The 18,281-nt window shown below is 37.1% G+C and overlaps 5 protein-coding genes across 8 annotated transcripts in view; all 5 read right to left on the bottom strand.

Annotated features, from left to right (window-relative positions):
• The window catches only part of LOC134814234 (zinc transporter ZIP11-like), a 94,160-nt gene that overhangs the window by 1,336 nt on the left and 74,543 nt on the right, over positions 1–18,281 (bottom strand). Inside the window, exons 2-6 of the mRNA XM_063822310.1 lie at positions 1,834–1,957; positions 1,620–1,703; positions 1,351–1,436; positions 378–541; positions 94–221 (exon numbers count right to left, since the gene is read on the bottom strand). Coding sequence (XP_063678380.1) covers positions 94–221; positions 378–541; positions 1,351–1,436; positions 1,620–1,703; positions 1,834–1,954 — 583 coding nt within the window. The 5' untranslated portion in view covers positions 1,955–1,957. The remainder of the gene's footprint in view (positions 1–93; positions 222–377; positions 542–1,350; positions 1,437–1,619; positions 1,704–1,833; positions 1,958–18,281) is intronic.
• LOC134814235 (DNA-directed RNA polymerase II subunit RPB9-like) overlaps positions 2,093–18,281 on the bottom strand; it is a 94,997-nt gene continuing 78,808 nt past the window's right edge. The window contains exons 2-4 of the mRNA XM_063822311.1: positions 3,694–3,813; positions 3,430–3,574; positions 2,093–2,682 (exon numbers count right to left, since the gene is read on the bottom strand). Coding sequence (XP_063678381.1) covers positions 2,551–2,682; positions 3,430–3,574; positions 3,694–3,806 — 390 coding nt within the window. The 5' untranslated portion in view covers positions 3,807–3,813 and the 3' untranslated portion in view covers positions 2,093–2,550. The remainder of the gene's footprint in view (positions 2,683–3,429; positions 3,575–3,693; positions 3,814–18,281) is intronic.
• On the bottom strand, positions 5,615–6,722 carry LOC134814542 (uncharacterized). Its single transcript, XM_063822706.1, has one exon. It carries the CDS (start codon positions 6,575–6,577, stop codon positions 5,627–5,629), a length of 951 nt encoding a protein of 316 aa, XP_063678776.1. The 5' UTR covers positions 6,578–6,722; the 3' UTR covers positions 5,615–5,626.
• Positions 6,936–13,464, bottom strand: LOC134814543 (zinc finger protein 354A-like). Of its 4 annotated transcripts, none has more exons than XM_063822710.1 (13): positions 13,382–13,464; positions 13,085–13,261; positions 12,738–12,847; positions 12,402–12,574; positions 12,098–12,249; positions 11,731–11,938; positions 11,438–11,545; positions 11,104–11,238; positions 10,332–10,408; positions 10,029–10,120; positions 9,747–9,880; positions 9,348–9,451; positions 6,936–9,098 (listed from the first exon to the last, which is right to left on the bottom strand). In XM_063822710.1, the coding sequence occupies exons 1-13, from the start codon at positions 13,409–13,411 to the stop codon at positions 8,181–8,183; spliced, it is 2,418 nt and encodes an 805-aa protein (XP_063678780.1). In that variant the 5' UTR covers positions 13,412–13,464; the 3' UTR covers positions 6,936–8,180. The 4 variants fall into 4 exon arrangements, with proteins under 4 accessions (XP_063678780.1, XP_063678779.1, XP_063678778.1 ...); XM_063822709.1 differs by having other exon boundaries at positions 11,438–11,548; XM_063822708.1 differs by having other exon boundaries at positions 11,725–11,938.
• LOC134813816 (prefoldin subunit 5-like) lies at positions 13,780–14,247 on the bottom strand. The gene has a single exon (XM_063821696.1). The coding sequence runs from the start codon at positions 14,245–14,247 to the stop codon at positions 13,780–13,782; it is 468 nt and encodes a 155-aa protein (XP_063677766.1).

The following is an 18,281-nucleotide window of genomic DNA, read 5'->3' on the forward strand; positions in this document are numbered from 1 at the left end:
TAAGAATTGTTCTGTACTTAGTCTAATATTGCTGGAGTGGAAAATCCAGTCTCTGTTGAAGAATCAAGTGTCAAACTTGAGGATATATCTTACCAGGTCGTCCAACAGAAGCGTACCCTACACCTACAGCAAGACCCTCAGGGAAGTTGTGCACTGTGATGGCTACTATCAGTAAAACTAGTCTCCGTAGTTGAACCTTTCTGAGCTTCTCGTCTATCACACTGAAGATTAATTGTTATTTTAATAATATAAGAGCTTTTTCCTTATCTTTTCAAGACCAGATCTCGTTTCTATCAATTAGACGATAAGATCAAACTTCGAGAACTTGGGCTAAGAAAACAAGCCCAATAAATTCATATTACAACCAACAATCTCACCTATTGTCTGATGAGGTATCACTATTAGCAGTAAGGTTAGGTTTGCGATGTCTGACCTCACTATCACGTGCCATGTCACTGTCACGTGATTCTATCGTGATGGAATCTTCTGGTTCGCTGTCAAACTTCTTCTCAACCGCTGTTTTATTTGACATCAGTGTAACCTGAAAATTGTTTTATGAGTGGAGAAAATTAGGACTTATGTTTTGGGACCGGTGATAATTTTAATCCTGTTTCAGGAGATACAGTGGCCAGTGACAAGATATTTTTTCCATTTTAAAGGAACAACGAGGAGTATCAATCATTAACTAAGGACTGTAGAGAAAGCAAGTACGGATTTGGCATTATCCCCCCAAATTCCAGCTCCCAAATTAACAAAAAACTTACCTTACAAGACATTTTTGTGGCGGACCAATTTGCGACGACCGAAATTTTGGCGGTCCGAAAATATGGCGAAATTGAACAAAAACCGTCACATTTCGGACGTCACAGAAAATAAGGGTATTTTTCATCATTTTGTTTTCTGACTCAAAATTTTCTAAAAATCGGTAAAATCATGTTGAAACAAAATGAAACTTATAAATCGATTTCTTCATCTTCCTCTATACTTAAGGGGTCCGGCTCGACTCTTCCAGTTTCACGCTGTTCTCCAGTGTACTCCCAGGAGTAAGATTCTCGGATAAGCGTATTACTTGACATTAAATTCATCATGGAATATTGTGTTTATTTGTCCCACCATCATATCACTAACTTTTCAAGAACAAAATGAATCGATGAAGCCACAATTATTGGAATAAGCTAAAAATAATGCGACGGATTCTATTACGACGACCGAAATTTTGGCGGTCCGAAAATATGGCGAAATTTCGGGAAAACCGTCGCATTTCGTACGTTATAAAAATGTCTTGTAAGGTACTCAAGGTAAGCAAATTAAAAAAAAAACAAAAATTTGTTTACAAAACAACTTGCTCACAGTATCAGGGAGCAGGAGATCAGCTAACAGCACAAAACCAGCCCCGAGAATCAGACCTATAGAAACGGGTATACAGCTCCCTTTACCTGGGGGTGTTAGTATAACATTAAGATTGTGGAGGGGACACTCTAGGTATTGTTAAGCAACGAAAATATGAGATTCTGTGATTATATCAATATAGTTAAATCATTATTAGTTTAGTAACTTTACAATTAGGGTGCTTCCATTTGGGATGTTGTTGAAATAAAACAGTCTATTATCCGGCTTACCCCAGCCTTGTTTTTCAGCTAGATCCAGGGCCGGGCACAGGAGTGACCAGTAGGATGCAGCCAGCATCACACCTCCAGAAAACCCTGTAAAATAAAATGATAATTTACTACTTTGTTTTTTACCATATCATATTGAAACCTTGAATTACCGGTCAAAAATAAACTGAAATAACTATAAAAGTTTACACTGGACGTTAATTCCAGTTGGACTAACCTAAACTAATGTCGAGAACATCACGTCTTTTGCCGGGGACTATGAGCACACAGGCTGCTCCTAGTGCTGTTAGACCCCATGTGAAGAGTGTACCGTATATCGCATTTAGTAAACCATGCATCGACTAGGTGTAGACTTTAATTAGTACATAACTATTGAAATAATGGTAACTTTTACATGAATGGTAACTTCTCCATAAATTTATGGAAGACAACAAGGGTTTAAACCACAGCACAAACGTAAATTGACACAAAGGAAGTTTTATCGCGAAGGAAGATTATTGAATAGGTACAGTGTAATATGGCACAAAAGGATGGTACCCTGGAAACTATGCACAAGAAAAGTTGTTATCAGACAGTGAAAAAATTGAAAGTCCTTTTGAACAGCTATCAATCCAACACATTTTGCAATTAATCTTTTTTTAATGCAGCAAGATTTGCTGAGAAAAGTTTTCAGTGTATAAAATAAATAGAATTAGTAGAAATACCATTGAAAGACCAGACATAGAAGTCCTGAATAATAAAATGAATTAAAATAAAAAATCTACAATGAGATCGGGTCAATTTTATTTCAATATTAGAATCCACATGTTCAGTTTATTTTAACAAGTATTATTTACTCGTCATATCTCTGAAAGCTGTCTCATTGTCGTCTGTTGAGACACGGTTCGATGTAAATCTGCAGCTATTCTCGATGCATGATATAAAGTATCAGACATCATTCAGTCCACTTGTGATTACACTGTTGATTACAACATACATAATACAGTCGCATACCCTGATCTGCAATACTGCTCTGAGCTTGGAAGAAGACTGCTAGACACTGACTGCAGCGCGGACACGGATGATCCTGAAAGAAAAAATCATAAGTTCTGACTATATTGAGTTAAATAGTCTCAACAATCATGGTCTAGGGGTGCTTTTCGGGGATGAAAGTAGAGTTTTGCAAAGATCCGCGCATCAGAGCGGACGTGGGTGACAGTGAAATACCCAACCCGGTGCCCCACTTTTTCGCGCGCGACAAGACAGGTTTTAAATCGCGCGCACTTAAAGTTTGCGCGCGATTTTTTGACTGAAGCGCGCTCTGCCAACCCAAATTTCAATCGCGCCTTCCGTATCGCATACATACACGTAAAACAGTGACCGATTTGTGTGCCATAACGTTTCAATGGAAACAAACGCATAACGGTTTGCCGATTCGAGCACATCACAATACATTCTCATCACGTACAGAGCCCAGAGGAGTGTAAATACATCAAACATAATCTAGAACCCTAAACCTAAACTTAGTGCAGTATGCAAGTAGATATGCAATCGATCGTACTACTCTGGCGAAACATGTCTCTTGCGATGGCGATGGGAAAATACAAAAATTTGATAGAAGTTCAGTGAACCGTCCGATATGAAACTTTTGACAGGGATCAGTCTGGTATCTGGATTGGCCAACATTCTTCTGGGAGTGGGATTGCAAGGGACCACATTTTCCCCAGAACCTAGGGCAAATTTCGGGTATATTAGCGTGACGAAATACCCTACTACCCCTACTATAATTTTATGTGTTTTACGGAAGAAGAAATAAGTCAAATAACGACAATACCTGTGTTCTGGGAAGGGTAGGATCAGTGATAACATCTCCCACAATATTCTGTAACTCGTCAATCTCGTGAGTTATCTTGTTGACGTAGATACAATTGTTATCAGCTCGCTCCACGTGCTCACAGTTCTGACAATGATACATCAGCCTGTTGATGTGAAACTTTTAATGGAGATAGAGGGCGGAGATGTTGATATTAGGTGATATAAAAAAGACATTGTAACGCGTCAAAGAAACAGCGAAATGAGATATTTAGTGTTTACCCACTTTTTATTTTGTTTGTCTTCTTTAGGATACAACATGTTATTGCATTCGGGACAGAATTTAATACCAACAAACTGGGGTCCATCTGTTGTTGAATTCTGGTGAGTTATCGTCATTTTTTTACTTTGCTATGGAATAATGGGCAATTAGTTAATTACTTAATCTACTAAGTATAATTAGTCGATAAATCAAATTAATTAGAAGAAGCGACCCGATACAACTTCAGATTGGGTCAAACATATTTGGATGTACAAATGTTATTTAAAATATGCACATTCAGTCCTGTAGAGTTTGATTTTTTAGGAATGAGCGACTTTGAGCCAAAGAAAATTATGGAATTCTCCAATCAAAATTGTTTATAAATACATATAGAGTAACCTAAAATACTACATACATCTGTAAAATGTGGAAACGTCAATAAATCTAACACACAAACAATAAACTAATAAACAATAAACATACTGATAAAAAATGTTCGCTTTTTTTAATTTAATAAAATATGTACGATAAGTAATAAAAGTGTGGCTCACGTAATAAACTTCTAAAAACACTTCTTAACACAATTATTCACTTCTAAGCCTATTTATACGCGTGATGAACATTTAAAGTTTACAATTTCGGATAAAGTTTCAGAACGTTATCCCACAAGTGAGAAACTTATTCTGATTTAAAACTGAAGGTCAACAGGTCAAAATATCTCACAAAAACATTTTGATCATAGCCACAAACTGAACCTAGTCCACAGATGGAGGGAGGTAATGTAATGGTGAAGATGGCTTAATAAAATATTAACCGGTATATTTTCACCATTATTTAACAAAATCCCACTCCATTTACATGAACCAATAAACGAGACAAGAAGCAAGAACAACTCCAGAGAACACCATGCTATTTCCGCCATTACAATAAGTAGAATCTCTGCACACCCCCGCGTAAGAGTTCTCTCCAATAAGACATTGACATTCCGATCCTTCACATTTCTTCTTGTAATCAGGTAGTCTTCCTTTGTACTCCTTTTTAGATAAAGTTTTAGAGTAATTATTCAAAAAACCTTTTTTATTATTATTATCTAGGATATTCTATTGAGATAGGATATTCTATCAAGATATATTATTCTAAATTTATGGTGCTAAAAACATAGAATCACTTTTTAAATCGCAGGTAATGCTAGAGGCATGAACTTACCTGACGCTGATTTCAAATCAGCTCACATGACATCGAGTGAATTGAAGTTAGTCACGTGACAAATACTAGAGTTATTCATCATGATGAGGACATCAACTGTTAAAACTGTTAATTATCTTTAAAAATGTCGCCTTCGATCAAAATTTCAAAATCACAAAATATGGATTTATCACGAACCTTAGTGTGTCCCATTCCTTCACAAGCAGTCCTACAAGTTGCCTCGTCAGTAACGAACAAGTCCTTTCCGTTGTGAGAGAAAGTAGTGCAGTTTGTAGTCTGCCATGGACCAGCATTTGCTGGTTGCAGATACAGTCCTAGGATAGCTACCACGGCCAAGAGACGGTACATGGCTGCTTGTACTGAGTTTACAATTGAGTTTGTTAGTTGGTTTCATTTGATAAATTCAAATTCAGGCATAGGCATGGAATATAAAGTGAGCTAAAAACCATTGAAAAATGTTATCTAACTACGTCACGTATAGGTGATTTCTAAGTTCAGAGGGATTTTCAAATACTCTAAATGAAAAAAGTGTTTTTTGATGTAAAAAACGTGGTAAATTTTATCATAAAATTAACAGTAAACAGAATTGGGTCACAGCATTGAAATTCATCTTAAGTAAGAAAGTTTTCATGGTTCTATATCAAACTGTAATCAAAATAAATACATGAAACTTCCCGGAATCTCATACATGTTATGGATCTTATATCCGATTCAATAAAAAGCATCTCATACATTAACCGTTCACCCTCTATCATTCCTTCAGAACCTTATCCCACCGCTGCTCCAAAAATTCTCCAATCTTAGCTCTCTCATCCTCCAAGAAATCCTCCTTATTTTTAGCGGACTCTCTCAGTGCCCAAGTTTCCTCCCGACTATATCTCTTCTTCAGCACTGTAACCTCTGTAGACTTCAACTTATCATTATGTTCCCGAATATCCACATGTATAGGCTCACGTGACCAGCTCAACTCAAGTCGCTCGATAAACTTATCTTTAGGAGTTTTAGCAGGGCAGAAGTTAGTGATCTCTTTAAACATGATACCCACGTGATCTCTAATCGTGTTAACAGGGAAATCACTCCTGAGCAGAGGAAGTGTTATGTTGTAGTACGAGGGATTGTTTGCGGAGTCAATCATCTCCCATTCCATGTTCAGCTGTGCTCGTCTCACTGCACTTTGTATCGTAGCAGCTGCTGTTCCACGTCTCTCGTGAGGCATCTTCGTCTTCAGGATCCTACCTAAAGGTCTGAGAGCTTGTAGCGCACGTGTTGTACACACCACTACGTCATATTCATCCACACATGCCTGTATCTCATCTATATCTCCTGGTTCAATACACTTGGTCGCACCGTCGGAATACGCATCTCCATGCACATCTGCCCCACAAACAGCAAGAATGCTAGTGTCTCTGACTTTGGATGCGAAGGTAGCCACGCCCCGCTCCTTCCTTAACTTCTTGGCTGCTCCCTCCATCATAGCGTTCACTACAAAAGTACCAGAAACAAGCTCAGACTGGTCCACAGAGCTGAGAATCTGCTGGATCTCCTGGTAGTTGTGACAAGCTAGAGCGGGAGCTGTGTCAGAGGTTCTGATGAAGATATCATTAGTGGGGATGGTCTTAGCAGTGTCCTGTTGGACGATGTAGTAAAGGTTTCTCGTACATACTCTGTTTGAGAGTTGTAGCAACCTCCTTATTTGGAACATTCTCTCACTTACAATTACAAACTGAAATAGTTGTTCGCTTCTAGAATCTAGAATCTTCTGGTAGGAAGTTAGGTGCACCGCCTTCTGGTTTTCAGGGACAGTAGTTGGTGGATTGTTATTGGTTTGTCATTGATTACATATCTCCTGCAAAGTAAGACGATGTTAATGACCACGCGTTATTTTAATTATGATTTAAATACCACGAATAAAGTAAAATAGTTTTTAAAATATGACAGGTTGTGTCATGTGGAAACCATATCATCAGGAACGATGTTTTGGTGGGCCGTATATATCTTATAGCCGACTGAATACCAAATAACCGTGAAATTTAATCACTTTCACAATGAAACAAAGCCGCTTTGTAATGTAAATTATTAGTTTGATTAACCAACTGGGACTTATCATAAAAATTTTAAGCATCTAGCTGAATTAATTATCGTAAATCTTAACATCTTATGACAGTGAAAATCTTTGGTATGCTATTTATTTATCACCGAGTTTTCGATACAACTTGTTATTGGAATAATTATTCATTACTGTAATCAATTAAAACCAATTACTACCATAAACTAATATTATTATTGTAGTTGCATTCAAATTATGTAAACAGAATAATTTTCCGTTGTTCAATTGATTCGAATTCACATTTGAATAGAGATAATTTTGAAACTTGATATAGACAAAATGCTGTAAAAAGATAAAATTAACCTTTGAAAACTGATATGGACAGAGCTACAGTTACACATTTTCCATTATTTTTGTAACACAGTGATTGATAATTGATATCACAACATTAGCAGTTCTACAAATTGTAACAATTCACAAAAATTCACACTTAAGATTTCATTTTATTTAATGCTGAGACATTGCTATTCGTCTTAATGTATTTATGGTTCTACTTAACGATAATTAATCGAATCCGGATTATTTCATATCTTATCGATAATGGCAATGTATTGTGCAAGTAAATTGTGACAAAAGACTGTACCCTGATTTGGTAACTTGAATCATCTCTATCAATAATTATTAAATTCTCCACATTTTATCACAGAAACAAAGATTCAACGAGAATAACTCTTATATTTTAAGGTTTAAAGCTCACGAAATAATAACTAATTCCTTCAAATTCGCAATTTAAGGAACAGTCTAAGTGTTCTGAAGGCAACCCTCTAGAAATATAAAAAAGAATTGTTCATTCTAAACAAGTTCATTCTAAACAAGTTTCCAGTCATCATGATGTTAAACTGTTTCAAAGTTCCAAGTATACACAAAAAGTAGACTCGGACGACGGTTCAGGTAATATCTCAGTTCAGCGCTCACCGTGTCATTCAGTGACTCAGTATTCTGTATCGGGACAGCTTTTAGGATCTTGCTCCACATTCCACAATACTCAACATACCGCAATCCAGTTCGTGTCCAATACAACAGGCTTTTATTGGTAAGTTCCGGTATAAAGTTATCTAGCTATCTGACATTTGATTTTAGAAACGCGACTGATAAGACAAACGACTGATAAGGATCTCAGCTGATAAGACTTGCGACTGATAAGATTTGCTAACACTGGATGCTCTCTAAACAATCCATAATCTCTAATCACGTGTTATCACGTGTACTCCACGCTCACATTCTGCATCTCAACATTCTGCATCTCTACATCTTTACTCACAGTAGTAATAACCTCTTCTTCCTCATCTTCATCATCCTCATCTTCTTCTTGTCTGTCGTCCTCTACCTGTAATCCTCCCAGCACAGTCTTCCTCCCGAGTATAGATATATCCTTGTGTTTGAGGTTCATGTGCCTGGTGAGACTCTCAGTGCTGCTGAACATGGCCCCACACACGTTACACGTGTAGTATTCCATCAGAGGCATATCATCAACAGACACTGACTGGGTGGATACAACTTGTTGAACTGCTGACTCCTTTATGGCGTTGGATTTGCGTGGTGCTGCTGCTGCATGCGCGTGCGCGAATTCAATGTGAGTTTTCAGATCAACTTCTTCTTGGAACGATTTCCCACACGTAGCACAGTTAAAGAACAGACCGTCTATATCTCCCGAATTGTTCTTATCTTTCTTACCATTATTAGCAGTTTTATCAGCCCTTATCTCAGGATGTGCCACCTCCAGATGCTTCACGAACTGTTTCTGTTCCTTGTAACTCCTCCCACACAAATCACACTCAAAGTCATCGTTCTTCTTGGAGTGCATCTTGAGAATGTGACTCTGCAGGGCTTTAGGTCGGGTAAAGCTTCTAGAACATTCCGGGCAATCGTATGTAGACTTGCTTCTCTGTTGCTCTGACACAATGTCATTGATAAGAGTGTTACTCCATGTACCTCCCTCCTTTTTCTCAACTCGTAACTCAGGAGGGGCAGGGCTGTTGTTGTTGTTATTGTTCACTAGTTCCTGTTTCAGGATTACTATTTGGTTTTTAGAGTTGTAGCGGAGTTTTTCTGGCGTGCTGACGTCTTTTACTGGCATGAAGTTCTCGCAGTCTTCTCCTTCGTCGTGAACCATCTCCTGAGGTTGATGAGGTTGTTAATTAGTAAGGTAATTAGTTAATGAGTTAGTTATTTAATAGCAGAGCCAGTCAGTCATATTAGAAGAGATAGGCAGCAAAGCGTCTAAGAGAGAAGAAAGATCAAGTAAACTTTTAGACTGTTGGTTTTCTCATCAGAAAGATAAGCAAGCAATTATCAATAATTTGTATTCAACCTGGCTGCTTTAAAATAATTATTCATTTAACTAATTAGCTAATTAGCTAATTACCTGTTCATGCTGCAGTACAGTTGAGAGCGGGGTGTCTACTAAGCTATCATCTTCAACCATTGTCTGGTGAATGTTTTGCACATGTTCCATCTTGTCCTCTATACCTTGTTTTGGAAGTAGTACTGTTATTGCTTAATATCATCGTTAATTATAGTCATCAGATATTATCTATTAGTCATCAGATATTATCTATTAGTCATCAGATATTATCTATTAGTCATCAGATATTATCTAGATATTTGTTAAGAGAATTATACAGTACAGTAGAGTAGGAGCGGTATACGAATACATCGCTGATGGTGTTATCACGTGAAACTTAAAGTTCGCTTTTATATGTTACACACTATCAATTATTTACCACACTAAAATAACCAATTAGCTATTTATAAATTAACTAACAATTAAAGACGTCCCCACAGAACTGGCATTCTTGTTCACTGTGGTTGAAATGTGAGCGTGTGATAAACGCGTCAGGATCCTCCTGGTTGTGGTCCTTCCGGATGTGATGTCGGACTGTCGTCTTGTTTCTGTACCTGATCACGTGATTAATTAGTAGCTAATCAGTTAATTGGTCAATTAGGTGGATCATAAATCAATGGCGTTTCAATGGCTCTTTGCTGTTAAGTTAATTTTTGTTACCTGACTAATTTTTGATAATTTAAAAAATTAGAATCTACTTACTTCCTCTTGCAGAGCCCACAATCGTAGGTCCTAACGTTCACCACCTCCCCGCTGCTACCGATACTCAACCCTGCCTCTTCCATGTGTTCCAGCTGATTAATTCATTAATTAGTCAATTAGCTTATTAATTAATTATTTGGAACATAATGTGTGCGGTAAAAGCATGACATTTTCGTAAAGAAGGTTAGAACCAAGGGCCAGCTGTAAAGGGGGCTACCTTCACACAACACCACGTGTGATCACGTGACCAGCATGTGATAGTCACGTGATAGTCACGTGATAGTCACGTGATAGTGGACTCACCTGATAAACGTATGTGTCAGGAGAGAAGGGAAGACCGTGGTGTACTTCTATGTGTTTCTTGATGTCGCTGTATCGACCTGGGGTTCAATTATATAATTAGGGGAAAATAGCGGTTATTATCTGAACAATTAGCCTGTTGTTCAATTAAAAGGATCTGGTATTAACGAAATAAGAATGGTAAAAACAGTATTTTTGTCAGGATTATTCGACATATTATTATAGAGTGTTAAAGTACAAGTTCCCGATAATATTTGCCATTTTAGGAACCCTCTGAAGGTGACACGCATTAGAACTCTCCGTCAAATTTAGTGGATTAGCAGAGTGAATATTATGTAAATGTATAGTTGTACAATGTACAATGTACACAGTTGCAGTGTGTATAGCGTGTTACTTGATGTGTAACGTGTATAGCGTGTAGCATGAACTATCAAATATTGCGATAGTTATGTACATTCTCTATTGTGAAGAGCGTGCTTAAGTAACATGGCTCCGCATTTATTCGGTACGGTGGTGGCATTCTGCTGTATATAATGCATATTATATATTATATTTTCTTAACTTTTAAAACAGCCGTTAATGATACATGCAAAAAACCGAGTTGCTAATAGTAAAATGGCGATGCACATTACACATTTACACAATACATTTGTATCTGGCAAGTTCAGTATGTATTTTAATTGGTTAGTGCAAATAAAATATTGCATGGGACGAGCCTTTTTCAAATGAAATTGAATTAACAACTATACTATGTACTACTAATTAGAGTAATTACCGAAGGGGTTGCCACATTTAGCACATCTGAAGGGTCTGATGGCTTGTATTCTCTCCATATCCTCCTTGGACACCGCCTGGCCGTGTATTGTTTCTATGTGTCTCTTTACGTCTGACTTTCGTGTAAACCTCCTTCCTGTGGGAATAAGATAATAGAACAACGAGATAAGAGATAACAGAAAAGAGATAACAGACAAGAGATAATAGACAAGAGATAAGCGACTAGTCTATTATAACTGTATAATTAATATAATTATTTAATCAGACGAATGAATAATCTTCATCACCCTAACGTTAATCACAGGTGCCAACAGCTGTATTAGTTAGCGTCTTACCACAGATACTGCAGGCGTACGGTTTGAGATGAATGTGATCACTCTGCATGTGCCGCTTCAGTTCCACCGCTTGAGCAAACGTCTCCCCACATTCAACACAGACACCACCTGCTTTGTCAGATAATTACGATAATTAATTAGATGATTACGATGATTTCTAGATAATTCAAATGAGGGTTTAAAATTCATAACAGCTCACGTCACTTTCAAATATGGTATCATCATAATTAATAGACAGTCATGATATTAAAGAAAATTAAAAGAAATAAAAAGAGTAAAATATTTACCATTACCTTCTTCAGAACCGTCAAAGTATTTGTGTCCCTGATTGTTGATGCGCGAGTTCGGGTTATACCGGGGAGGTTTCCTAGAGCGCTTTGCTTGGTAGTCTGACATGTTGCGCTTTGCCATCAGCGCTGACCTTTTCCGTTTTTTCAGCTCTGATATGTCCTTAGGCCACTTGAGTGGTTCGGTGCCAGGATGCTGTTCTAATATGTGCTCCTGAAGGTATGTCAGAATAAAATAAAAACAACTGAATTGACACGGTTTTTAGTTTTTCCTACTTAGGCTATAAGTTTGAGAAGAGGTCTTAGAGCATATAAATGAAATTAAAATAATATAATTTATAAAATCTGTTTCGAAATATTCGAAATAAAGTACCTGATAGTCCAGTTCGTTCACAAAAACTTTACCACACTCGCAAGCCACAGTTATATACATCTCGTTCCTCTTGTTTCCAGCAAGTGGACCACCGGGCTTTTTAACGGGGGAAACTTGCATTTCATGGTCAATCTCGATGTGTACTTTCAGTTCTAGGAAAAGGGTTTTATTAATTCATAAATTAATTTATCTGGTGTTCCAACTCCTATGCTATTCACTAACTTTCATAATGTATGTAAAAAACGTTTTTTTGCTTCAACATCGCACGATTGACTACACATTTAACACAAGTAAGTTTACTGACCCTGCTGGCTCTCAAAGACAAGCCGACAGTGTGGGCACTCAAACCCTCTGTTGCGCAGCATGTTCTGTTCCCCGTGCATACTGATGAAATGTGCATTGAGCTGCATCTTATCTTCAAACAGTTCCTCGCACACTTCGCATTGCCATGCTGAGTCTTCCGGCTGACACACCTCACTGCAGAGTGCTTGAGTTAGATAAATATGGAAAGGGGATCATCACATTGTCATCCAATTCTTAGATAAATGGTGAATAGTAGTAATTCCCATTTTTTTGGCATGATCAAAGCTGGTTTTGTAACTTTGTATTGATGAAAATTGTACATCAAGTTTTGACTAACCAGTGTAATTTTAGTTGGTTAGGAGAGAGAAATGTTTCCTTGCAATTGAGACATCTGAACATGGGGTCTTGTGAGGTGGCTTTAGCGGCCGGCTCAGTTTCCGTTTGTCCCTGAAATATTATTTGTTTAACATTGTTTGGATCATGATTGATTCTGACTTTAATTAACAATCCTTAAGCAGTATACAGTATTATGAACATTGCTCGGGAATATTATGACTGGGATAAAGTGGTGGGTTTTGGAAAATTCCGCCATATTTTTCCCGGTCATTAATTTTCCCAGTCATAAATTAACCCGCTCGCGCTATAATGTTCCCGAGTAAGGTAGGTAAAATCTTAAATCTATACCTGAGAAGTAGCGGCTCTATTCTCCATGTAATGCTGTTTAAGATGGTTGTTTAACAGTATCCTATCTCTGAACCCTAACATGCAGCTTCTACAAAAGTGTGGTGTGTTGGGCTGTGAGAGACTGCTCAGACGCCAACATTCCCCACTCTCATCGTCTGACGTACCGTCTTCGTAACCCTGCAATCAAAGTTTCATGAGGAACATGAAATGAGTGAGAATTAAACCTAATTAAATTTTACAAATCTGTTTCAATAATTCATCTGAGCTCAGATATAACTGAAATATTTATGATCTTACCATTTGCAGAGGCCTCCGTATGCTGTGCATTTTAAAAGCTTATTAAGCACTCCAATAGATTCCCTTCTTTTTGGCTATTTAAAGTTTTTTATGATGATATATTTAAGATGTTAGTATAGATGAAATTTGTCATAATTACACACTTCCAAGGCAATTTTAAAATACTTAAAATTAGTATTAATGTAATGATAAGAAACAAATATATCTATCAGTTTAATGGACACAATAAAAAGCTAAACTTTTGTGAATGGTATAAAATATCAGTTTTTTAGATAAATAGCTGTCAATATTTACACCCCACTTGCGGCGAAGTTATTGTTCCGCATAGTGTACAACTTACAACACAAATAAACAAAATATAAACACCTCCAGTTTACAAAACCAAATCATTCAGCTACTTATGCCTGCTGTGCAGTTTGTTGCTGAGCCTGAGCTTGTATCTTCAACTGCAGGATTTCGGTGGTAACCTGTCTCAGCTTGTCCTTTTCAATCAAATTCTTTTGAACAACTTCCATCTTCTTTGTAATGTATTCAGTAATTCTTGTGAAATACCCTTTGGCTTCAGGAATGGTCATTTTAACATGATAGCCAGTACCAATGTCAATTAAAACTTTTTCAATGTTAGCAAGCTGACCAGGTACATACATTGAACTTGTCAGGGGCACCAAGACATCTTTACCAACTTCTTTCTTGGAAAGCTTTAGGACACTCTCTTGAGATTCCATGAAGCGGGACTGAACACCTTTCAGTTGAGCAAGTGACTGAGTAAGCATTTGCTCCTCCTCTTCGAATTGTGTGCGCAGCTGATTTAACTGAGGCACTGGAAGTTGAGCCAGATCAACAGCTTGGACATTTTCAGCAGCCATGTTTGTACAGCTATCTAAGATGAATGATGATTAAGTAAGACACAATTTGATTTTACAATATGCACTACTAGAGGCTTTCATAGAATGCGGACTAACGTAACAATAATTGATATTTTGTTTAATTTTGCAAATAAGAAGAACAAAAAAATTTAGAGAGGTTGAGGGGAATTATACTACACATGAGCAATTGTAAAACAAAAACTCCTTAATTAAATACAAGTATGATGTAGGAGAATTTTGTGTCGAAGCTAAAGTACATGGGTGCCTGAAAAGTGGAATTTCCCTTGGAGGACAGTGATGGTACTTCTGAAATGGGCACTGACTGTGTGGATAGTGACTTTAAATGGCTGAGGCATGCATTATAAGCAATCAATACAGCCATGGTGCAAATCGCTTTTCGGAAGATCAATTAGCCAAAGTGATCAAATGGCTCACACAAGCACTCTATATAGAAACCTGATATATTTGAACAGCTATCTAAGATAAATTGTGATTAAGCAAGACACAATTTGATTTTGCATGCACAACTAGAGGCTTTCATAGAATGCGGACTAGTGTAACAATAATTGATAATTTGTTTCAAGGGGAATTATACTACACATGAACAATTGTAAAACAGAAACTCTTGCATTCGAAAAAATTTAATTAAATACAAGTACGATGTAGAAGAATTTCGTGTCTAAGCCCACTGGCGTAACGTTGCCTGTTGGCACCCCCCCCCCCCCCCCCTGCCGAAAAAGCGCCCCCCTAATGGTGCCCCCTCTCCTTTTGGTGCCCCCTCCCCTTTTGGTGCCTCCCTAAAATTGAAAAAAGTAGGTGATTTTAGAGGATACACCGATAGAATCTCAAAAAAGTGTGTTTCTAGAGCAAAATACACAGTATTGCTAGTACCTCAGTAAAAATATAAAATTATTCAAACAATATACACATAATATAGCAATGACCCTATATAAAATCAACCCTTTAAGAATTCAAAAAATTCCCTTAACAATCAAAAATTACCCTTGGCCTTGTGGCTCCAAGTTAAGATCTAGACTGTTTATATCAACAATGTTTTTTCTCGCACCTCTGTCCCCACGGAGAGATATCACTGTTGTTCTAAGGATTTCAAAGCAAAGGCGCTTTCTGATGTATCCTACAGCGTCTGAGTACCTCTGGCCAGTGTGGTACTCCATCTTACTGGCCAGTTTCTTGACCAGTCTCTCAGCTTCACCACCCATTCCACCAGAAGTCGAGAACACTAAAGGTGTGAAGCTTCCTTTCTCCACTTCAAGAACCCTTGCATTGTAACATCGCTTTTTCTCATTTTCATGGGACAGGTACATTGCTGGTATCGATTTGCTTGCATTAGTACCTCAGTTCAGTTTTTCAAAATTGTCCCACATTCGAAAAATGATTTGGCACCCCCTAAGATGCTCCCCCACCCCATCCCGGACAGCAGGGTTAGCAGGGCCCTTTATCACGCCACTGTCGAAGCCAAAGTACATGGGTGCCTGAAAAGTGGAATGTCCCTTTGGACGGTGCTGGAACTTCTGAAAATGTTGGGCGCTGATTGTGTGGCCAGTGACTCAATGGCCGAGGTATGTATTGTAAAAGCAATCAATACAGGCATGGTGAAAATCGTTTTGGAAGAGCAATTAGCCAATGTGATCAAATAGCTCACACAATTAATCTATATAGGAACCTCATTATCCAACGTGGGCTCAAAGCTTTAAAAAGGGAGCCATAATTTAACACAATCAACATATATAGAAAAACATACAATTTCATCTGCACGAAAAAACATGATAAACATTCCACATTATAAATCAGACTGATTGTAGTCGAATAAAAGGTTGATGTGTGTGTATTTTGCACTAAGGACTGAAAGACATGCTAAGATTAAACTCGGGATAGAGGCAACAGTGCACAACAAGCAATGCAAATTTAGGTATCATTATCATGATAGCAAGCATAAAAGGAAACGTTTTCAGTTTTATTGCAACTCTTCATTTCTAAAAGAGGGTCGATTCATAATTTAGGGAATATATTACAATAAAAAATTCCGCTATCAAAATAGTCATTACACTTCAATACAAAATTCATGAAAAATTGTTGTTAGCACACACTTACGTACTTTTAATTTTAAACTCTTGACTTGTAGCGCGATACGCTAGATCGGCGAGATGCGCTAGATCGGCGAAATGCGCTACTGTGCCGCGCCGAGCTGCCCTGAATTGACATCGTCAATTAAACTCTTGACCAGAACACAAACAACAAAACAAAAGAATATCATTAAACAATGCGACAAAAAATATTATGTATTTTGTTGTCTAGAAACTTCCATTAACTTGATAAAATTGAGAACGAAAGCACTATTAATACAATCACAGGCTGCTGACTTAAAAGAGACTTGGACTCCAAACAATTTTAAGTTACAGTAATTTAATCTAATTGCAGCAGCACATAACATAATTTAAACTATTGCTATCATTATTGTACTACAGACTGAAAATATCTCAGATCTATTTTGGGCGTTTTTAACAACTTGTATTTGTAATTCTTAAATATTAGATATCCTAATTTATAACTTTTTAATCAGAGTGAATTAATAATTGATATTTGATAATTTATTTATTTATTTGATAGTTTAGTCTGATATTGATATTAATATTGATTATATTGATATTGTTATTATTGAATGAAGCTAATTCCAGACATAAATAATACTACTTCTATTAACAAAGGGACTTGGAGTATAAACGACCAATTTTGCATAATTGTCTTTCCAACCAAGAATTCAGGAGGCAAGGGTGGGTGCGTAAACTTTATGGTCTGCACTCTCAGATCCTGTATCACCCTGGATTCATTTCGACGTATTTTTGGTAAAAGTATACATATACTTTCTGGTCACTCTCTTGCTACTCCAAGTCCCCTAAGATATATGGTCTAAAGTTTGCACTAGTTATATATACTAGCAGGAACCCGTCTAACCCTAAAGTGGTGTCAAGACTCAAGAGACTAAAATAATTAATATCTATTTAATTCGCGTTTTTGACACCACTTGGGGGTCCAAATTTTGGGTACTAAAATTCTTATTCCTTGGCCAATATTTTATTTTTTTATGCTGATTTGAAGGCCATAAAGGCATTTGACCCAGTCAAAAAAGTTTCAGTTGTATATCTTTTACGGTTTTTGCGGAAAGTCGCGTTAAAGTTGATGCCGTGGTGTCAGTAAAATGGCACGGATCCATCCATATATATCGTCTCGCTTTATATACTAGCAGGAACCCGTATGATATAACCCTAAAATGGTGTCAAGACTCAAGAAACTAAAATAATTATTACTTATTTAATTGGCGTTTTTGACACCACTTGGGGGTCCAAATTTTTGGCATTAAAATCATTATTCCTTGGCCAATTTTTTATTTTTTCATACTGATTTGGAGGCCATTTAAGCATTTGAACCAGCTAAAAAAGTTTCAGTTGTATATCTTTTACGGTTTTTGCGGAAAGTCACGTTAAAGTTGATGCCGTGGTGTCAGTAAAATGGCACAGATATATATATATATATCGTCTCGCTTTATATATAGTAAGATAGTAAGATAAAATATGTTTTTGTCTGCTTTAACTGATACTAAATAAAATTGTTGTTTTCTTGAAATTGTTGTTTTCTTGAATTTGCTTCGAATAAATCTGAAGGTTATTTTGCAAATTCAATTAACCGTGTGCTTTTGCACCACTACCTTAATGGCAATTATGTGTCCCCACCGGCCTCGTTATGCATTGCTAAACAATCACAGCCCGCGCGGTGTGCGTTTCAGAAATCTGACCAGTGATCGCTACAAACAAGTTTCGAAGTTTTATGTTTGTTTTTACTTTACGTGCGCGCAGCTCAATCTTGTCGGATCATTGTAAAAAAGGCAAAATTGATAGTATAATCAATAATATACTAAAAATAAATTACCCAACGCAAACTGCACCGGGTCAATCCATTAAATAAACAATTATAGCGAAGCACAATTGGGTTGTAAATATATAATATAATAATAACTA

Source organism: Bolinopsis microptera, chromosome 4 (assembly GCF_026151205.1).
Source record: "Bolinopsis microptera isolate Bmic1 chromosome 4, MBARI_Bmic_1.0, whole genome shotgun sequence".
Taxonomy (NCBI): domain Eukaryota; kingdom Metazoa; phylum Ctenophora; class Tentaculata; order Lobata; family Bolinopsidae; genus Bolinopsis; species Bolinopsis microptera.

Excerpts from the sequence above, each read along its gene's own strand:
- LOC134814542 (XM_063822706.1), bottom strand. The coding sequence starts at position 6,577 with ATGTTCCAAATAAGGAGGTTGCTACAACTCTCAAACAGAGTATGTACG.
- LOC134814543 (XM_063822707.1), bottom strand. The coding sequence starts at position 13,411 with ATGCACAGCATACGGAGGCCTCTGCAAATG. Across the intron at positions 13,262-13,381 it reads TACGGAGGCCTCTGCAAATG|GGTTACGAAGACGGTACGTC; the intron begins GTAAGATCATAA and ends CTTTGATTGCAG. Across the intron at positions 9,099-9,347 it reads CTGTACTGCAGCATGAACAG|GAGATGGTTCACGACGAAGG; the intron begins GTAATTAGCTAA and ends CATCAACCTCAG.
- LOC134813816 (XM_063821696.1), bottom strand. The coding sequence starts at position 14,247 with ATGGCTGCTGAAAATGTCCAAGCTGTTGATCTGGCTCAACTTCCAGTG.